The sequence below is a fragment of the Nylanderia fulva genome, unplaced genomic scaffold, assembly GCF_048542155.1.
Source record: "Nylanderia fulva isolate GAGA-0341 unplaced genomic scaffold, ASM4854215v1 Scaffold334, whole genome shotgun sequence".
Lineage (NCBI taxonomy): Eukaryota > Metazoa > Arthropoda > Insecta > Hymenoptera > Formicidae > Nylanderia > Nylanderia fulva.
This window is the reverse complement of record NW_028190405.1, coordinates 94,698-114,796: the sequence shown is the minus strand read 5'-3', so window position 1 is coordinate 114,796 and position 20,099 is coordinate 94,698. Positions and strand designations below refer to the sequence as shown.

The 20,099-nt window shown below is 32.3% G+C and overlaps 2 protein-coding genes across 2 annotated transcripts; one reads left to right on the top strand and one right to left on the bottom strand.

Annotated features, from left to right (window-relative positions):
- Nucleotides 1-9,918: 9,918 nt before the first annotated feature.
- LOC114940961 (uncharacterized) lies at nucleotides 9,919-12,271 on the bottom strand. Its single transcript, XM_085485028.1, has 2 exons — nucleotides 10,864-12,271; nucleotides 9,919-9,974 (listed from the first exon to the last, which is right to left on the bottom strand). Exons 1-2 carry the CDS (start codon nucleotides 12,269-12,271, stop codon nucleotides 9,919-9,921), a joined length of 1,464 nt encoding a protein of 487 aa, XP_085341154.1.
- Nucleotides 12,272-15,528: 3,257 nt separating this feature from the next.
- Nucleotides 15,529-18,696, top strand: LOC114940023 (uncharacterized). The gene is made up of 4 exons (XM_085485024.1): nucleotides 15,529-15,660; nucleotides 15,948-16,157; nucleotides 17,086-17,318; nucleotides 18,280-18,696. Coding segments are annotated over exons 2-4 (426 nt in total). The 5' UTR covers nucleotides 15,529-15,660; nucleotides 15,948-16,156; the 3' UTR covers nucleotides 18,472-18,696.
- Nucleotides 18,697-20,099: the final 1,403 nt, after the last annotated feature.

The following is a 20,099-nucleotide window of genomic DNA, read 5'->3' as shown; positions in this document are numbered from 1 at the left end:
TTAATTATATCCCCCATAGCAAAAAATGTCACAGTGACATCACAATAAGCTCACAATAGAGTCACAAGGTGACAAAAAAATGTAATGTCACTGTGATGTCATTGTGAGATTATTGGAAGGTAACAGTGATATCATTAATCACAATTGAAGTGATATCATTGTAAAATGTCACATTGATATAACTAGTATATCACGAAATGTAACAATAAGGATAAAAAAATCTGTCATAGCAAGAAAATGTCACAGTGACATCATAAAGATGTTCTGCTGTGACGATAAAATATATATTTAATCGTCACAGCACAACATCTTTATGATGTTACAGTGATATCATCAAAAATGTCACATTGATATAACTAGTATATCACGAAATGTAACAATAATGATAAAAAATCTGTCATAGCAAGAAAATGTCACAGTGACATCATAAAGATGTTGTGCTGTGACGATCAACAATTAAAATTAGAAAAATAAAGTTTAATTTATGATATATTTAATAAATAATTTATATTTATTTATTTATATTTATTACTGCTATAACTAAATATATATTAGGGTGTCAAATTTAAAATAACACGTACACCACTTCAAATATCTCTTAAAATATTCATCAAATAAAGGGCATCATCTACTTTATGACCTCCTTTGAATCAAACAACTTTTATTTGAAATATTTTTCTTTAAAATAGTCGCGTTCAGCAGAATGACTGCTAAGTTGTCATCTTGTCAAGACTTGACGTTGATTTGTTCTAAAAGTAAAAGAATCAACACGTCACCGTTAATGGACGCTACTTAATGTAACCTAATCTTACCTAATCCTAATGCAAGCGTGACCGTGTAGGCGCGTGCACGTTGCCCAAAACGCTCTGCAGCGTATACGCAGTCTGTTGGTGTACCAGCACGTGTTTTTTATTTGCATAAGAGGACATTTTGACTCAAAATAAGTGATCTCAGAAGATCACTTAGCAATAAGAAGTGATTTAACAAAGTGAAAAACATCAACATAAAAATTAAGGTTAGTATATACAATATTTTTTATCTTATGTTTGTCTTATATTTTTTTCATATTTATTGTAACAAGATATCTTTTTTTCATTGTATATGTATATTTAGGAAAAAAAATATATTTTGTGAAAAATATGGGTCGCAAACGAAAACACTCAATATTTTATAGTGCAAGACATAAACGAAGATTAGTTGCAAGAAACACAGTAACAGATATGAATATGATATCTCATCAGACTGATTCTGCGGATTCTATGGCAATAATTAATAATAATAATGATCAACTAATTGTTGTTGATGAGAATGCTTCGTCTTTATGTGATTCTGATAAAGTATACTCAGATAGAAATCTAAATCAATATTATGATGAAAATAATATTAACTTTTTGAATGAAAATAATGCCTGTATGATACAAAATTACACGGATGCAAATAAGCTGCAAGCTATAGTCGATAACAATTATGAAAATCTGTGTTTAAATGATAACGAAACTTTTATACATGACATAAGTAAATGGGCTATTGAAGAAAAGATATCACTCAAATCACTCCGTCACCTTTTACAGATATTGCAAACACACACTAATTATACTTTGCCTAAAGATCCACGTACATTATTGCAAACTCCTAAATCAACTGAAATTATACAAATTGAAAACGGAGATTACTGCCACTTAGGTCTCGAAAAAGCTCTTCTAAAAATTATTGAAGAACGTAAAAGATTGAATTTTGCTCTTGATAACATTCAATTATTTATAAATATTGATGGTTTACCTATATATAAGTCTTCCACAAAGAGTTTATGGCCAATATTATGTGCAGATAATATTATAAACAATGTATATGTCATTGCCTTATATTATGGTGAAGGAAAACCAAAAAATGCAAATGAGTTTTTAAAAATGTTTGTAGGTGATGCTATTGCTTTTATAAATAATGGGATTGATTATGAGGGACAGATCATAAAAGTCGAAATTAAAGCAATAATTTGTGACGCTCCTGCTAAATCATTTATTTTAAATGTAAAAGGACACACTGGATATAATAGTTGCACTAAATGCATTATTGAAGGTGATAATATAGAAGGACATATATGTTTTCCATACACATCTAATATGATGTTACGTAATGATAAAGAATTTTTTACTGGATCTTATAATCTTGATTATCAAACTGGTGACACAATTTTAAAAAATATACCAAATCTAGGCTTAGTTACAAATGTGCCACTAGATTATATGCACCTGGTATGTTTGGGTGTTATGCGTAAACTTATTATGTTATGGCTTTCAGGACCACTTAAGATAAGATTATCAAATTCAGACAAAGAACAAATTTCTAAGAAACTAATAAAGTTACGCAATTATATTCCTTCTGATTTTGCTCGAAAACCAAGATCAGATCATTAAAGTATATCAAACATTGGAAAGCCACAGAATATCGGCAATTTTTATTATATACAGGTCCTATTATATTGAAAGGAATACTACAAGAAAATGTATTGTAGGTGGTGTCAGGATAGTTTTAGATGATGTCAGGGCGTAATTCTAATAAGGCTTCTAGTGGATCTTAACAAAGGATCTTTATTAGGTTAAACTGTACTCGATAGGACACGCACGACGGCTCACTGCCGTATATCTGTCCAACCGCTCTCCCTTTCCGCGGGGGACTGACCTTCTTAACCTTCTCCCTTCTTTCTTACGCAGCGCCGCCAGGGGGGGAGAGGAAACGTAATTCGCCGCTCACGCGTGTATATAAATGAATATCGGTAGAATAATAATTCGCCTACAGTCGGCCAGCCTGACATTACGACCGTCTCGGTCGTACGTATAGGAACAAAACGTATTAAGTAAATATAGCACTTTACTTTCTCTCTCATTTGATTTGTGGGAACCAGTAAATTTGCCTAATGTTAGCAATAACTTTATCGAGACCGACATGGCCAATGTCATCATGACACGTACGGATTACATTACTTTCCATTGATATCGGTACATAAAATAAGAGTTTTTTACCCTTATCTTTACGGTAAACAAGACCGTCTCGCAATTCAAAGAATTTATCCTCAGATTTTTCTAATTTATTTCGAATGTTTACTATATTTACATCCCGATCTTGTTGAATAGATAAAGTTCGGTCGAACGAATTTGCTTCTAATGTCAGAATGCTATGACATCGACTCAACGCGTCGACATGATTCATCTGTGTACCGGGTCGATGTACGATTTGATAACAGTATTGCTCTAAAAATAATGCCCAACGATATATTCGCGGATTAACTGTCTGTTTACTTAAGTCGAGACTACTAAAATATTTTTTTCCTTTTAACCGATCAATATGATCATCTATCAACGGTGTGGGAAAATTGTCTTTTACAGTAATCTTATTTATTTCACGGAAGTCGACACACAGTCGTGACTCGCCATTTTTCTTCTGCACGAGAACGATTGGGCTAGCGTAGGGTGAATTACTCTGCCTAATTGTACCTGTTTTCAATAAGTCGTCTAATATTACTTGCAACTTTTCTTTATCGGCATACGTTAAACGCCTAGGCCGGAAGGTAATCGGCTGTTCATTTTTTAATAAAATTTTCATCTCGGTTTCCGGTTCGCTCGCATCCGAATCCCATTTATCAACGTATTCTTTGTTATACAATCTTCGAACGCTTTCGACTACATGCGATTCGACACCGGGATTAATATTCAATTCTTCTCCAACTTTTACAGGATTTTCGAGATATTCTATTTGCATAATCTCGGTATCAAAATTGTTCTCGCTTGTCGACTCGTTTCTCCTAGTAATCTTTACCGTTTTACCTAGTTCGATTTTTATTAACGGATCTCGACAAAAATCGCGACCAAGTAATGCCGCACACGACATTGTTTCGTTCGGTACTACCAGAAAACGTAGCTGAATATTAATTCTTTCGATTTCGACTAATTTCGAAAAGGTGCCTATTACGCGAACAGGGGATTTATTTACTCCACAGAAACAATCGCCGTTAGGAGGTAGCGGTTCGCGCAAACTCGTCGGAACATACTCAGTTTTTATGAGGCTCACTGGGGAGCCGGGATCAACTATCGCGTCTACTGTATATTCACGATCCATATCCCCTTCAAAGGACACCGAAAACTTTAACTGTACACAATACGGATCGCTAACGGGTATCGGTTCGATCAAGTTCACAACGTTCGTCGACTCGGGTTTCGACTCTTTCTCGGGACAGTCTTTTTTCAAGTGGCTGGCTGAACCACATCGATGACAGCCTCCCTTAACTTTCTTCGGGTGTGAACATGCGGATGCCAGATGTCCAACTCCCTGGCAGTTATAACATTTAATTATCTTTCGGCGTGGTGCCAAATCTGCACTCGACGATGCTGGATTTCCTTTAAACGCTGAACTCTCCTTCATCGACAATTTCCCATCCTTTTGGATTTTTCCTTGATCAATAGGTTTCTTCCATTCGCGATCAGGGAACTTCTTCGGGTGTAGCGTCAATCCTTTAAATGCCTCCAATAAATCCGACTGAGACTCGAACTGCATAATACGTGCTTGATCTCTGAGATTGCGATCAGGTATACCCTCGATGACATAATCGACAACTTCGTCATCTACTATCGGTACCCTATTAGCGAGGATTATTTTATCATGGAAGTAACTCGTGAATGATTCGTCCGTCCGCCATGCTCTCTCTTCGAGCTTCTTGCGTAGGGACAATCTTGATTGACGATGGTCGAACATTCACTTCATGGCCGCCAATAGATTTTCTATACTAAGGGTAAGATGATGTGGTTTGGAGTGAAACCACTCGGATGCACGTCCTTTTAATTTAGAGCTTATTAAAATTCTTGTCGCCGCATCATCCAAGGCGTACGACACTCGCAGCAATTGTACCTGCTGTTCCCATTTCCAGAACGTACCCTCACTGCCGTCGAATTCGCTCAACAAGTCGCGAATAGCCCTTACACTTTCGCTCATCGGTGGACCATTACGTCTTCTTCCGCCATCATTCATCTGCGGTGCTCCATGATCTTCGATGTTCTCTCGTCTAACGATATCTAATTCACGTTGAAGAAGAGCTCGTTCTCTTCTAAGTAGTTCATTTTCTCGTCGAATCAAGTCATTCTCAGTCAAAGGACCTTCAACGGATGCGTCGTTACTTACTTGGCTTTCATTGTCCTTGCCCGCGACGGCATCCCTCGATTCATGGCCCGCGTCAATCGGCTGATCGACACCGCGGCTCTGCCGTGACCTCTGTTCATCCAGTGTGGTCCATATCTCCGGGTCATTGGCAGTCAATCGATCTATCAGGTCAGCTTTGTTACCGGTCGCCGGCAACTTCTTCTCGCGGAGAATGTCCTTAATCTCGGCAAGCGTATACGCACTCGGCGGTCTCGCCATTGTTAGCGACACACTGCACTTCCCTTTTCTATACGTCCTAGCACACAGCGACGTGTTAATAAATGTTTAACCTCAGTCTAAATGTTCGCGACACACGTCGGCACAATTAGCACACAGCAAAGATTCGCGGTACACAGCGCGAATTACCGTCAAAATATTCGCGACACACAGCGCGGAATATTCTGTCTTTCAGTACGCAGCAAAGATTCGCGGCACACAGCGCGAATAACCGTCAAAATATTCGCGACACACAGCGCGGAATATTCGGTCTTTCAGCACGCAGCAAAGATTCGCGGCACACAGCGCGAATTACCGTCAAAATATTCGCGACACACAGCGCGGAATATTCTATCTCACAAGGATATCGCGTTACACGTCGATTCACCGCGCGCGATACGTGGACTCGCTTTCTCTCGTACGCGGCGGAACAATTAGCACGCAGCAAAGATTCGCGGCACACAGCGCGAATTACCGTCAAAATATTCGTGGCACACAGCGCGAAATATTCTGTCTTTTAGCACGCAGCAAAGATTCGCGGCACACAGCGCGAATAACCATCAAAATATTCGTGGCACACAGCGCGGAATATTCTGTCTTTTTGCACGCAGCAAAGATTCGCGGCACACAGCGCGAATAACCATCAAAATATTCGTGGCACACAGCGCGGAATATTCTGTCTTTTTGCACGCAGCAAAGATTCGCGGCACACAGCGCGAATAACCGTCAAAATATTCGTGGCACACAGCGCGGAATATTCTGTCTTTTTGCACGCAGCAAAGATTCGCGGCACACAGCGCGAATAACCTTCAAAATATTCGTGGCACACAGCGCGGAATATTCTGTCTTTTTGCACGCAGCAAAGATTCGCGGTACCCAGCGCGAATAACCGTCAAAATATTCGCGACACACAGCGCGGAATATTCTATCTCACAAGGATATCGCGTTACGCGTCGATTCACCGCGCGCGATACGTGGACTCGCTTTCTCTCGTACGCGGCGGAACAATTAGCACGCAGCAAAGATTCGCGGCACACAGCGCGAATTACCGTCAAAATATTCGCGACACACAGCGCGGAATATTCTATCTCACAAGGATATCGCGTTACACGTCGATTCACCGCGCGCGATACGTGGACTCGCTTTCTCTCGTACGCGGCGGAACAATTAGCACGCAGCAAAGATTCGCGGCACACAGCGCGAATTACCGTCAAAATATTCGTGGCACACAGCGCGGAATATTCTGTCTTTTAGCACGCAGCAAAGATTCGCGGCACACAGCGCGAATAACCGTCAAAATATTCGTGGCAACACAGCGCGGAATATTCGGTCTTTCAGCACGCAGCAAAGATTCGCGGCACACAGCGCGAATAACCGTCAAAATATTCGTGGCACACAGCGCGGAATATTCTGTCTTTTAGCACGCAGCAAAGATTCGCGGCACACAGCGCGAATAACCATCAAAATATTCGTGGCACACAGCGCGGAATATTCTGTCTTTTAGCACGAGCAAAGATTCGCGGCACACAGCGCGAATAACCTTCAAAATATTCGTGGCACACAGCGCGGAATATTCTGTCTTTTAGCACGAGCAAAGATTCGCGGCACACAGCGCGAATAACCTTCAAAATATTCGTGGCACACAGCGCGGAATATTCTGTCTTTTAGCACGAGCAAAGATTCGCGGCACACAGCGCGAATAACCTTCAAAATATTCGTGGCACACAGCGCGGAATATTCTGTCTTTTAGCACGAGCAAAGATTCGCGGCACACAGCGCGAATAACCTTCAAAATATTCGTGGCACACAGCGCGGAATATTCTGTCTTTCTACTCGAGTAACACAAGACACGGTTTTCTCTGCATCGACCACAACACTTGGTCGTACTTTTCAAAGTCCCGTGTATCTCTCGTGCGTGTATTAACCTCACGGATCCTTCGCTAACTTCTTCTTCGATCCCACTTCTGAAGTTGTAGGTGGTGTCAGGATAGTTTTAGATGATGTCAGGGCGTAATTCTAATAAGGCTTCTAGTGGATCTTAACAAAGGATCTTTATTAGGTTAAACTGTACTCGATAGGACACGCACGACGGCTCACTGCCGTATATCTGTCCAACCGCTCTCCCTTTCCGCGGGGGACTGACCTTCTTAACCTTCTCCCTTCTTTCTTACGCAGCGCCGCCAGGGGGGGAGAGGAAACGTAATTCGCCGCTCACGCGTGTATATAAATGAATATCGGTAGAATAATAATTCGCCTACACAATGATTAATTTTTCATAGGATTCTACATGGGTTTGCAATAGGATAGGATTCTACATGGGTTATTATATACTCAATCCGACTACTTGTTTCCTCAAAATTATATCAAGTAATTGTGTAAATAATTTTTCCTAAAATATTCAAATAATTATATCAAATAATTATGTAAGTAATTTTTCTCAACATATACAAAACCAAAGAGCTTTTTGTTTAATCTCGTCAAAATAAAAGTCATTTTAAATCGGTTTAAATCATTTAAGTTATTTTTAATGAAATAGTAATCATATTTTATCATATGTCGAATATTTTACTTTCTTCTTTAACAAATTTTTTTTATCGTCGTCAAAATTGCCAAAAAATAAATATAGTGTCGTCAAAGTATACAATGTCGTTAAATTAGTCAATTTTTTATTTTAAAATAGTTTAACGACGTCGCCAAAGTATACGATTTATCGTTAAAATTTTGACGACCGTCGTCAAAATAGTCAGAAGTCGTCAAAATAGTCAGAAGTCGTCAAAGTAGCTAATTGGTACTAAAAATCGTCGTCAAAATGATCGATTGACACATATATATATATATATATATATACCCACACAGAACATGACATCCAATGGATGTCCATATAGCCTCCATAGTTCCATGGAACATCTATCTCCACGATGGACGCTGTATAGATCTCTAATAGATCTCCATATTATCTCCGCGATAAAATGATCGTCTGTAAATCCATCATAGATGTCTAATAGATATCTATGATAGATGATAGATGAATACATATTAAATATATTTGTATACGTATTATTTCTTTTACTTTTTAACAAAACATTTAATTTTAATTTAAATATTATTTATAATTCTCAAATGTATTGAAAGTACACTTAAAAACATGTGATATTATATATCCTATTTTTAATTTTCTAAAATTTACAAATTCAACTTTACTAAATTCATGAATATAATATAAATATATTAAATAATAAAATAATAACACTAAAAACATTATGTTTCTAGTTTCGCATTTGCTACTTCCATTCGACATCCATTAGACGTACTCATAGATGTCATATGGATGTAATACAGAGTAATTATGGATATTTCAAAAAATGATGAATGGATAATGGATATCCATTAGAGGTTACATATGTAGATGAATAATGAACATCTACTAGAGATTATGTAGATGATTTATGGATGTTTCTAAAATATTTCTAGCTTAATTATTAAAGAAGACAATTGGAAACACACAAAAATACAGAAATTGTAAAAAATTTTTCTGTTTTTATTGTAAAATTAATAATAATCGCATATACAAATAAAAAATATACAAATCAATATAAATAAAAAATATTTTGCAATAACGGACGAATACATTAATAAAAACGTAATAAAAGAAATTTTTATTGAATTTGCAATTATATATTTAAAATAAAATACGTTGAACTCTGAAAACTATATAACTTATTATACTAATGTAAATGTATATGGATTGTCCATCTGAAACATACGTAAAATCTATTAATAATAAGGTTATTGTAAGATTTAGACAATAAGCGCGAATTAACCAATCATAATGAGAGATAAGAAGACTCGCGAGAATTATTTCAAAAATACTATGGTTGATCAGTTCGCTTTTACTATCTAAGTCTTACAGTATTTATACTTTTCTCTATATGTAGCTTACAGTGCTTTTAGTTTTTTTTACTTTAAAGTTGCGTTTCGATATTTATTATACTCAGTTTTTTGAAAATCTATATTATTAGTACATATATATGTAACTGTATAGTATTTTCAGTAATAATGGAATACATTCAATATGTTTTATTGCCGCTTACGTATCTTTATGTGTGTCATTGAGGCAATGTAAAATTTTTATTTACATGCAATGGCTTTAGGGCCTGAGGGCCATTGCACTGAATAATATTTTAGCATAAAATCGATGACACACATGTTAAATTTTTATTTATTTAATTTTTTTAAGAAGTCTCAGATCTGCATATATAAGTTATTTGAAACTTGTATATTGCGTTTCATCATTGACTTCCATGAAAATAATCTGAAAATAAACTGGATGTATTATTGCACATAAACAAAAATAGTGACAACAAATAAAAAATTCTGCAATATAACATAATTACACTAGTTAATTACCAAGCTATGTGTATTAAATAAAATAATTCATGTATTTTTTACTTTTTGATATTAATGAATTTTTTAGGATATTTGCATTATTCTTTACTTTGTAGCCAGATTTTAGGATTACTTGAATACCATCGGAAAATTCAACCACGATGAATCCTCGATCTGACATCTTCCTGTGAAATTTAAAAAAAGCATTTACGAGTAATCATGTTAACAAAGATATCGATTTGTATAAACTATGTATATATATATAATATATATAATATATATATATATATATATATATATAATGTGTGTAAAAAAGAATGTCTCAATTCAAAATTTTATCAGAATTTACTTTAATTTTTTATTAAACAAATAAAAACTCAAGATACAAATATTATAAATGTGCAGTACTTATAAGCGGTATCACTGCGAAATATCTTTCATTTTTGTATGGCAATTTTACAAATTTGTAATTGATTTTATTCAAAGGCCACGTTTGAATGTCAGATAATTCACTTACTTTAAAAATGTTTAAATAACTAGAATTACATATATGATTATAAAGTTCTTCAACAACTTTAAATTTACGACCAACTGCAATATAATTGCCATCACTCGATGTTGCAATATTTTCCAAACAGACAATATCCTTTTCTATAAGACAACAATTGTCGGAAGATTTGATTGAAATAATAAAATGAGAAAATTCAACCTTCGAAAATTGTGGATTGAAACAACCTGATATTAACGGTCCTTTCTCATGTCGATTCTTTACACATATTTTTGAAATGTCTGCATTGTTAGATTTGATTTTATGAAAACTCATTTCCGCATAGCGATTGTTAATTTGCTCTAATGGTTTCTCAGATTTTCTTAAAAGAGATTTTAATTCTTTCATAAAATTTTCAAATGGAAAAGCACTAAAAGTATTTAATGGCCCAAATTGTTTTACGTTATCAGTTATATGCAGAAGACCGTGAATATTATGGGATACAAATTCGGGCCCGTAAATTTTGATGAAACATTCAACAAAATGTTTAAATAATTTATTTGCATATTCAATATATTCGACTGTACTATTATTTTGGCATAAAATGCGAGTAGCAACATGTAAAGTTAAAAAGTTTGAAAATATATCAGAATTTACTTCTTTTTGTAATACAATCGGACCGGTATATAACAAAAATTGCCTTAATTCGGTTGCTTTCCATTGTGCAAAATCTTGAATTTCTCGCGGTCTTCTTGCAAATTCTTTTGGAATAAAACGTCTCATATCGAGAAGAGATTGAGAAATACTTTTTATTCGTTGCGATGATAAACATCTAGATTTAAGAGGACCACTTATCCATAATTTTATTAATTTCTTAACAATGCCAATGCATATCAAGTACATGTAATCTAATGGAATTTGAGATACAATGTCAAAATTTGAAATGTTTAATAAAATAGAACGACCGAGATGATATTCTTCTTGAATTTGATTACGAAAACTCACGTCTGTTCTTTTTTGCCAATCAAAACCGGGAAAACAAATTCTGTTAGCGATAAATTCACCTTCAATTGTACATTTTGAACAGCTAAAATAACCAGTATGTCCTTTAGTAAGTGTTATGAATGATTTTGCAGGAGCATCACATATTATAGAGTGTATTGAAACTGGAAATGTTGTTTTATTATAAGTTACGCCTTTATCAATCAAAACATTTATATCTTTTACAAATTGTTTTAAAAATTCATTTGCATCCGCGGGCTTGGTTTTACCAAAATAGCAACCAATAAGAAATACTTTTCTATGAGGCATAATTCGACCTAAAATGGGCCATAATTGATTCGAGTTAGATCGAGATATCGGCAAACCATCAATACCGATTTGAATTTTAATAGAAGATAAAACTGTACTATTATTCATACCATTACTTGCAGATAAAAATTGTAGAATACCGTATTCAATACCGATATGACAATATTGACCAGGAAACATATCAGTAATAACAGAAGATCGTGGTGTACGTAATAATGTCTTTGCACATTTTGGCAAATTAAAAAAAATTGGATGTACTTTTTTCAAACCAGACAATAAATGTGATAAAGCTACATGAGAAATATGATGCGTGATAGCCCATTGTATTAAAAATGCCTCAAAATCATTGTTTTCTTTTTCTAAATTATTATTATTATCATCCTCTATTATAAAAGTTCGTACTAATGTATTGTTCAAGGAAGTATCAGATTCGAAAATGTTCGTTTCCTCGGAAAATGATAAATTCGTTGTCTCTTGTACAAATGCGGAAAGAGCGTTATTAAAATTGGCGTGTAGAATTTCATCATTGTCATTATTCAATACGGAATTATTTTTAATTACACGCGAATTGGTTCTAGGTTCTTCATTATTACATATAAGCGGAAATAATTCATCACTCTCTTCTCGAATTAATCTACGGCGATATCTCGTTGAAATACGCGACGGATATTTGCGCTTCGGCATAATTATATATATATTGTTGTGTTTTAATATAAATGAAAATTATTTAGTAAAAAATATAGACTATGCACTTGCCTTATTTTCTGAATAACTCCTGTCCTGTCCAATATATAGTATCTTCTTTCCTGATAGCAATACGTGCGTCGGACACAATCCACCGTTTCGGAAGAGAGGATCAGGAATGCGAAACTGAGTGCGATCAACAACGTCGTTGCAATCGTCGTTGCTAATGAACAAACATAAATTAATTTACGGCGATATCTTGTTGAAATACGCGACGGATATTTGCGCTTCGGCAAGATTTTATATATGTATGTATATATAATTATTGTTATGTGTTTTATTATAAATGAAAACTATTTAGTAAAAAATACGGACTACGCACTTACCTTATATTCTGGATAACTCCTGTTGTCCAATATAGTATCTTAATTCTTTCCTGATAGCAATACGTGCGTCTGACACAATCCGCTGTCTCGGAAGAGAGGACCGAGAATGCGAAGCGAAGTGCGATCAACAACGTCGTTGCAATCGTCGTTGCTAATGAACAAACATAAATTAATTTACGGCGATATCTTGTTGAAATACGCGACGGATATTTGCGCTTCGGCATGATTTTATATATGTATGTATATATAATTATTGTTATGTGTTTTATTATAAATGAAAACTATTTAGTAAAAAATACGGACTACGCACTTACCTTATATTCTGGATAACTCCTGTTGTCCAATATAGTATCTTAATTCTTTCCTGATAGCAATATGTGCGTCTGACACAATCCGCCGTCTCGGAAGAAATGAGCGGGAACGCGAAGCAAAGCGCGATTAACAACGTCGTTGCTATAATCAACGACGTTGCTATAGTTGATCATAGCAACGACGTTGTTGATCGCGCTTTGCTTCGCGTTCCCGCTCTTTTCTTCCGAGACAGCGGATTGTGTCAGACGCACGTATTGCTATCAGGAAAGAATTAAGATACTATATTGGACAACAGAAGTTATCCAGAATATAAGGCAAGTGCGTAGTCCGTATTTTTTACTAAATAGTTTCTTCATTTATAATAAAACACATAACAATAATTATATATATATATATATATATATACATATATAAAATCATGCCAAAGCGCAAATATCCGTCGCGTATTTCAACAAGATATCGCCGTAAATTAATTTGTGTTTCTTCATTAGCAACGACGATTGCAACGACGTTGTTGATCGCACTTCGCTTCGTATTCTCGGTCCTCTTTTCCGAGACAGCGGATTGTGTCAGACGCACGTATTGCTATCAGGAAAGAATTAAGATACTATATTGGACAACAGGAGTTATCCAGAATATAAGGCAAGTGCGTAATCCGTATTTTTTACTAAATAGTTTTCATTTATAATAAAACACATAACAATAATTATATATATATATATATATACATATATAAAATCTTGCCAAAGCGCAAATATCCGTCGCGTATTTCAACAAGATATCGCCGTAAATTAATTTATGTTTGTTCATTAGCAACGACGATTGCAACGACGTTGTTGATCGCACTCCGCTTCGCATTCCTGATCCTCTCTTCCGAGACAGCGGATTGTGTCAGACGCACGTATTGCTATCAGGAAAGAATTAAGATACTATATCTGACAACAGGAGTTATCCAGAATATAAGGCAAGTGCGTAGTTCGTATTTTTATTAAATAGTTTTCATTTATATTAAAACACATAACAATAAAATTATATATATATAAAATTATGCTGAAGCGCAAATATCCGTCGCGTATTTCAACGAGATATCGTCTTTTCATTTGAAAATTTTATGAAGGAATTACAATGTCTTTTAAGAAGATCTGAGAAACCATTAAAGTAAATTAACAATCACTATGCGGAAATGAGTAAAATCTAACAATGCAGACATTTCAAAAATATGTGTAAAGAATCGACATGAGAAAGGACCGTTAATATCAGGTTGTTTCAATCCACAATTTTCAAAGGTTGAATTTTCTCATTTTATTATTTCAATCAAATCTTCCGATAATTGTTGTCTTATAGAAAAGGAAATTATCTGTTTGGAAAATATTGCAACATCGAGTGATGGCAATTATATTGCAGTCAGTCGTAAATTTAAAGTTGTTGAAGAACTTTATAATAATATATGTAATTCTAATCATTTAAACATTTTTAAAGTAATTGAATTATCTGACATTCAAAGATGGCCTTTGAATAAAATCAATTACAAATTTGTAAAATTGCAATACAAAAATGAAAGAGTATTTCGCAGTGATACCGTTTATAAGTACTGCACATTTATAATATTTGTATCTTGAGTTTTTATTTGTTTAATAAAAAATTAAAGTAAATTCTGATAAAATTTTGAATTGAGACAATCTGTTTTACACACACTATATATATATATATATATATATATATATATATATATATATTATATATATATTATATATATATAGTTTATACAAATCGATATCTTTGTTAACATGATTACTCGTAAATGCTTTTTTTAAATTTCACAGGAAGATGTCAGATCGAGGATTCATCGTGGTTGAATTTTCCGATGGTATTCAAGTAATACCTAAAATTTGGCTACAAAGTAATAAAGAATTATGCAAATATCCTTCACATTTAAAAACGGATCAACAAATTCGTAAGGCAATTGAAAAAGAGGAAAAGCCGAGTTCTTCCTGGTCTTCCTTTAAAATTAAACGGATTTTTGGCGAGTATTGTAAGTATTTAAATAAAAAAGCTTTTATGATGCTTCAGTTTTACTTATTCATTATACTTATATTAATATATTTTTAACATTTTCAGCGTCCTTACAGAAAGCTGATGCGGTAGCAGAAAAGGCCTTATATACATCAGATATGGATACTGAAAAAGAGACGAAAAAGTATAGAAAATATAGAGCGAGAAAAGATATATATTCATCCGAAAGCGAAGAAGAGGGCACAAGTGCAACTTTACCGTCTGCTCCATGTCCTCCTGTGAAACGTAATTATGAATAATTCTAATATTGCATATATGTATGTTAAATACATTATATACATACATATATCTATATATATAAATATATATCTAATCTATTTATATATATATATATATATATATTATATGTTAAATACATAATAGAAAAACTATAAATTTTACATGTATATAGATATAAAATTCATATCTTTTATATGTGTGTGTGTGTTAACATATATTTTATTATGCATATACCACATATTGTGTTTAATCAAATTAAAGGTCAACGACTGTACAATACAAATGAAGCAGTTCAATGTGAAAATACATCAGGTTCCACTATATATTTTTCGGATTCTACAAAAAAACACAAAGGATCATCACAAGTTTCAAACTTGAACTCCACATCATCTCAACAAGGTGAGTAAATTCATTACATATTTCCATGTAATAATATAATACAATGTAAAATTTCATATTTGTAAAAAAATATCACAGTATTTAATTATTAAAAAGAATTAATTGTTAAAAATTATTTTAAAAAATTTAAAAGAGTATTCCATAATTTTATATACACACATGAAACATTTAAAATAATACATAATAACAATATTAATAAAATATCTCAGAAATTATAATAATACCTGCTATACTCACATAAAGTGTGTTTACATTAAATGTATATTTATAATATATTTCATGTACAGATGCAAATGACAACGATACTTCATACGAAATAGATGAAGAACCATGCATCGTTACAAAAGAAAAAAATCGAAACAATGTAGTACATAATCGACATGTTAATAAAATTAAGGAAGTTGATCGATCTAACATATATGCGCGAGAAAATCGATATACAAATGAGGAAAAAGAAAATAACAATTTAAATGATCAGTCTTCACAAGCTGCAATTAGTAAGTAAATATATAATAAAGATATAAGGCATAAAATATAAGGCATATTTTAACAATAATTTTTTTAAATATTATATGATTTTATACATAATAGATTCTCGACGTAACTATATATATATATATGTATACATGTATTGTATAGTTTCAAAGCATCTATTATATGTAATGTTTCACTACAATTAATTGTTTAAATTTTATGCATAGTTATACATATATGTATAGAATTCATTTTTAAAATGAATTTTATATGCATTTGAAAAAGGACTCAAAATTGATGACATATAAATGAATTCTTTTCGAATATCTTGTGCTATCTGGGTATTTAACTTTGTGTGTGTGTGTGTATTTGAAAAAAATGAAAAAAAAATAATTATAATTTATACATATTTTAATATTGTACAAAACTATTGATTTAAAAAAAATTAAAACTATTAATTTCAAATAATTTCGAAAAGCAACATTTTATATATATTCTTTTTATTGTTAAAATAATTATATACATATATCAAAATAATACATCGTCTTGTCTGCTGTATTTCTTGATAAATCAACATGTGTAATGCAACTTTAATTTATGTTTTATATATATATATATATATATATATATATATATATATATTACATACATTTATATGCATACAATAATACGTTACTGGTGTGTGTGTGTGTGTGTAGTATAAATTTCAAAAATCTACATTTTGTTCTTTTTATTAGTAAACCTCTATTTACTATCTATATACCGAAATAACACATATGAACTTTTATATAGTATATAAAATAATAATATATAGTATACAAAACTATATATTATTTCGATATACTAATAGAGTTTTACTAATAAACGAAAAATGTAGATTTTTGAAATTTACATGATATATATACACACACATTTTATTCGTTTATTAATAATTAAAAATGCTATTTACAGTGGATCATTTAAAGAGATTGACTAGAGAAATAGCAACTGTAAAATACGATATGAGACAAGCACTATCTCTATTGGATATTTTAGTGGACAAAAGCAACAGAAGCACAGAATGTGAAAATACGAGATTTTCTTACAAAGGCGCTGAAAATCGATTTCCTTTAGAAACTAGAGCCCAATTAACGGAAATTGAGGAAATTTTAAAAACTGCTAATTCCCAAGAGAACACTGAAATAGTAAGTTAGCACATATCTATATATTTTAGTAACTGAATACATAGGGTGAACCATTCATAAACGTTAACGATACTTTGTAAATTTTGTAAAATGTACGGTCTGTCCCAAAAGTTCCCGAACTTTCGGGAACTTTTGGGATAGACCGTGTATGTATCCTAAAATATACATATGAAGAAATGTCTTATATAACAATAATTAGTGTCATGGTTTTAATACGAGGGACATATGATAGGACCATATAGTTTTTGCTTAGCCTTTTTTTTATCAAGATATAAAGGTCACTTTTATTTTTTTAATTGAGTATACCCAACAACATTTAAAAAATCGAAAGTGACCTTTACATATATTTCGATAAAAAAGCAAAAGAGCAAAAAAATAACTGGTATGGTATCATATATGTCCCCCTTGGTACTTGCAACTTTTGTCTAAAATCTTTTTCTTAATTGAATGCATATGTTACAAGATATTTTTGTCATTAACATTATAAATGGTTTACCCTATATATAATATATTTCCAATTATTATCAAATTTATAAGTTTATTGCATAATCAATTTTCAGTAAACGTTTCAATTCACAATAAAATGTATTATGAAAAATAATTGGAAATTACTGTTAAGAAAAAGAGATCGTTATTAACTTTAATAATAATATTACTTTTATTCTTATTATAGCGCGCATATATACAAGCAATTGGTGGAACAGGCGTCGATGATGCGGTAAAGAGGACACTTTATAAAGTATTCTCAAATAAATTAGCGGAAAATTACAATTGGGAAGGCCGACGTGGAAAATATCCATTACAAAATTTAGAGTTAATAAAAATTATTTTCAGTAAGTTTATACGTTGTTTATAAATAATTAATTTATAAACAAAAATGCCTTTGAATATATATATACAGAGTGTATAAAAAATATCGAACGGTGAAATATCTCGAAAATTAAACATTAAATATTTTCAGGATCCATACTTCACAATATCTCGGATTCTGATCGAACAAAAATACAACGAAGAGTCATGGAGTGGTTTAGGCATTCCAAGGCAAGACACAATAATGAAAAAAAGCGGACCGTTAGAGACGAAAACAATGGTTCACCCGATCGCCATTCATCAATGGAAAATTCAAATTAATATAATCTATCAAAGATCTTAATAATCTATAATAGAGTAAAATCTATAAAAGATCTATAAAATTAATAATATATAAAAGAAAAAGTACATTATTATAAAATAGTAAAAAATATATTTTATTTAATACCACATAGCTTGATAATTTTAATTTGTTGTCACTATTTTTGTTTATGTGCAATAATAATACATCCAGTTTATTTTCAGGTTATTTTTATGGAAGTCAATGATGAAACGCAATATACAAGTTTCAAATAACTTATATATGCAGATCTGAGACTTTTAAAAAAATAAAATAAATAAAAATTTAACATGTGTGTCATGAATTCAATGCTAAAATTTTGTTCACGTGTAATGGCCCTCAGGCCCTAAGGCTATTGCACGTAAATAAAATTTTCACATTGCCTCGATGACACACAAAGATGTAAGCGGTAATAAAACGTATTATTAATAAATTTTATGTATGTTTCAGATGGACAGTCCATATACATTTACATTAATTATAATAGTATATAATAAGTCAAATAGTTTTTAGAGTTCAACGTATTTTATTTTATTAAATATTTAATTGCAAATTCAGTAAAAATTTCTTTTATTAAGTTTTTATTAATATATTCGTGCGTTATTGCAAAATATTTTTTATTTATATTAATTGTATATTTTTTATTTGTATATGCGATTATTATTAATTTTACAATAAAAACAGAAAAAATTTTTTACAATTTCTGCATTTTTGTGTGTGTTTCCAATCGTCTTCTTTAATAATTAAGCTAGAAATATTTTAGAAACATCCATAAATCATCTATATCATCTCTAGTAGATGTTCATTATTCATCTATATAACCTCTAATGGATATCCATTATCCATCCATCAGTTTTTTGAAATATCCATAATTACTCTGTATTACATCCATATGACATCTATGAGTATGTCTAATGGATGTCGAATGGAAGTAGCAAATGCGGAACTATGGATGTCTAGTAGAAGTCCATAAGAGTTTACGTGGACGTCTAATGGAGGTTTTGAATTTCCATGATGGACGTCTACTGAGTCCATTAGAGGTTTTTGTTCCGTGCGGGTAATATATATATAAATACACAAATTTATATACATTAAGTGCTTTTTATACCTTCTTCTTCTCTTTTATTCTTCCTTTTCTATCTAAATTTACATGTTTAGTGCACTGTTTGTAAAGAAAAAATAAAATAAAATGAAAAGATATTGATTCTTGCGGTGAAATATTATATTAATATGCAAGTTTTAGTCTTTTTTTTCTAATTTTATTTTATTTATATACATAATATAATGCACTACAAATTAATCTTTAAAATATTTCCTATTACTTTTTGCTACCTTTCTGACAAGTTTTTGTTGCGAAAAAAAAACACATCTCGGTTTAAAAGCAATGAAATTGTCAAGTCATTTTCGTATCTCTGCTGACATCTCACAAACTGTCCAGCTAAAGCATGCTGCATCAACTGGAATAAATGATAATCCGAAGGCGTCAAATCAGGTGAGCACGAAAAAAACTTACCAGCTTAAGTTAAAGATAGTTTACTGAGTGATTTGAGCAATATACGAGGGTCACTATTTATATTTCGGGAATAGGAACAAAAACAAATAGTTAAGGTGCGAATATATTTTTATTGTTT

Excerpts from the sequence above, each read along its gene's own strand:
- LOC114940023 (XM_085485024.1), top strand. Across the intron at positions 17,319-18,279 it reads CCCAAGAGAACACTGAAATA|GATCCATACTTCACAATATC; the intron begins GTAAGTTAGCAC and ends AAATATTTTCAG.
- LOC114940961 (XM_085485028.1), bottom strand. The coding sequence starts at position 12,271 with ATGCCGAAGCGCAAATATCCGTCGCGTATTTCAACGAGATATCGCCGT. Across the intron at positions 9,975-10,863 it reads CATTTTATGCCAAAATAATA|GAAGATGTCAGATCGAGGAT; the intron begins GTACAGTCGAAT and ends TAAATTTCACAG.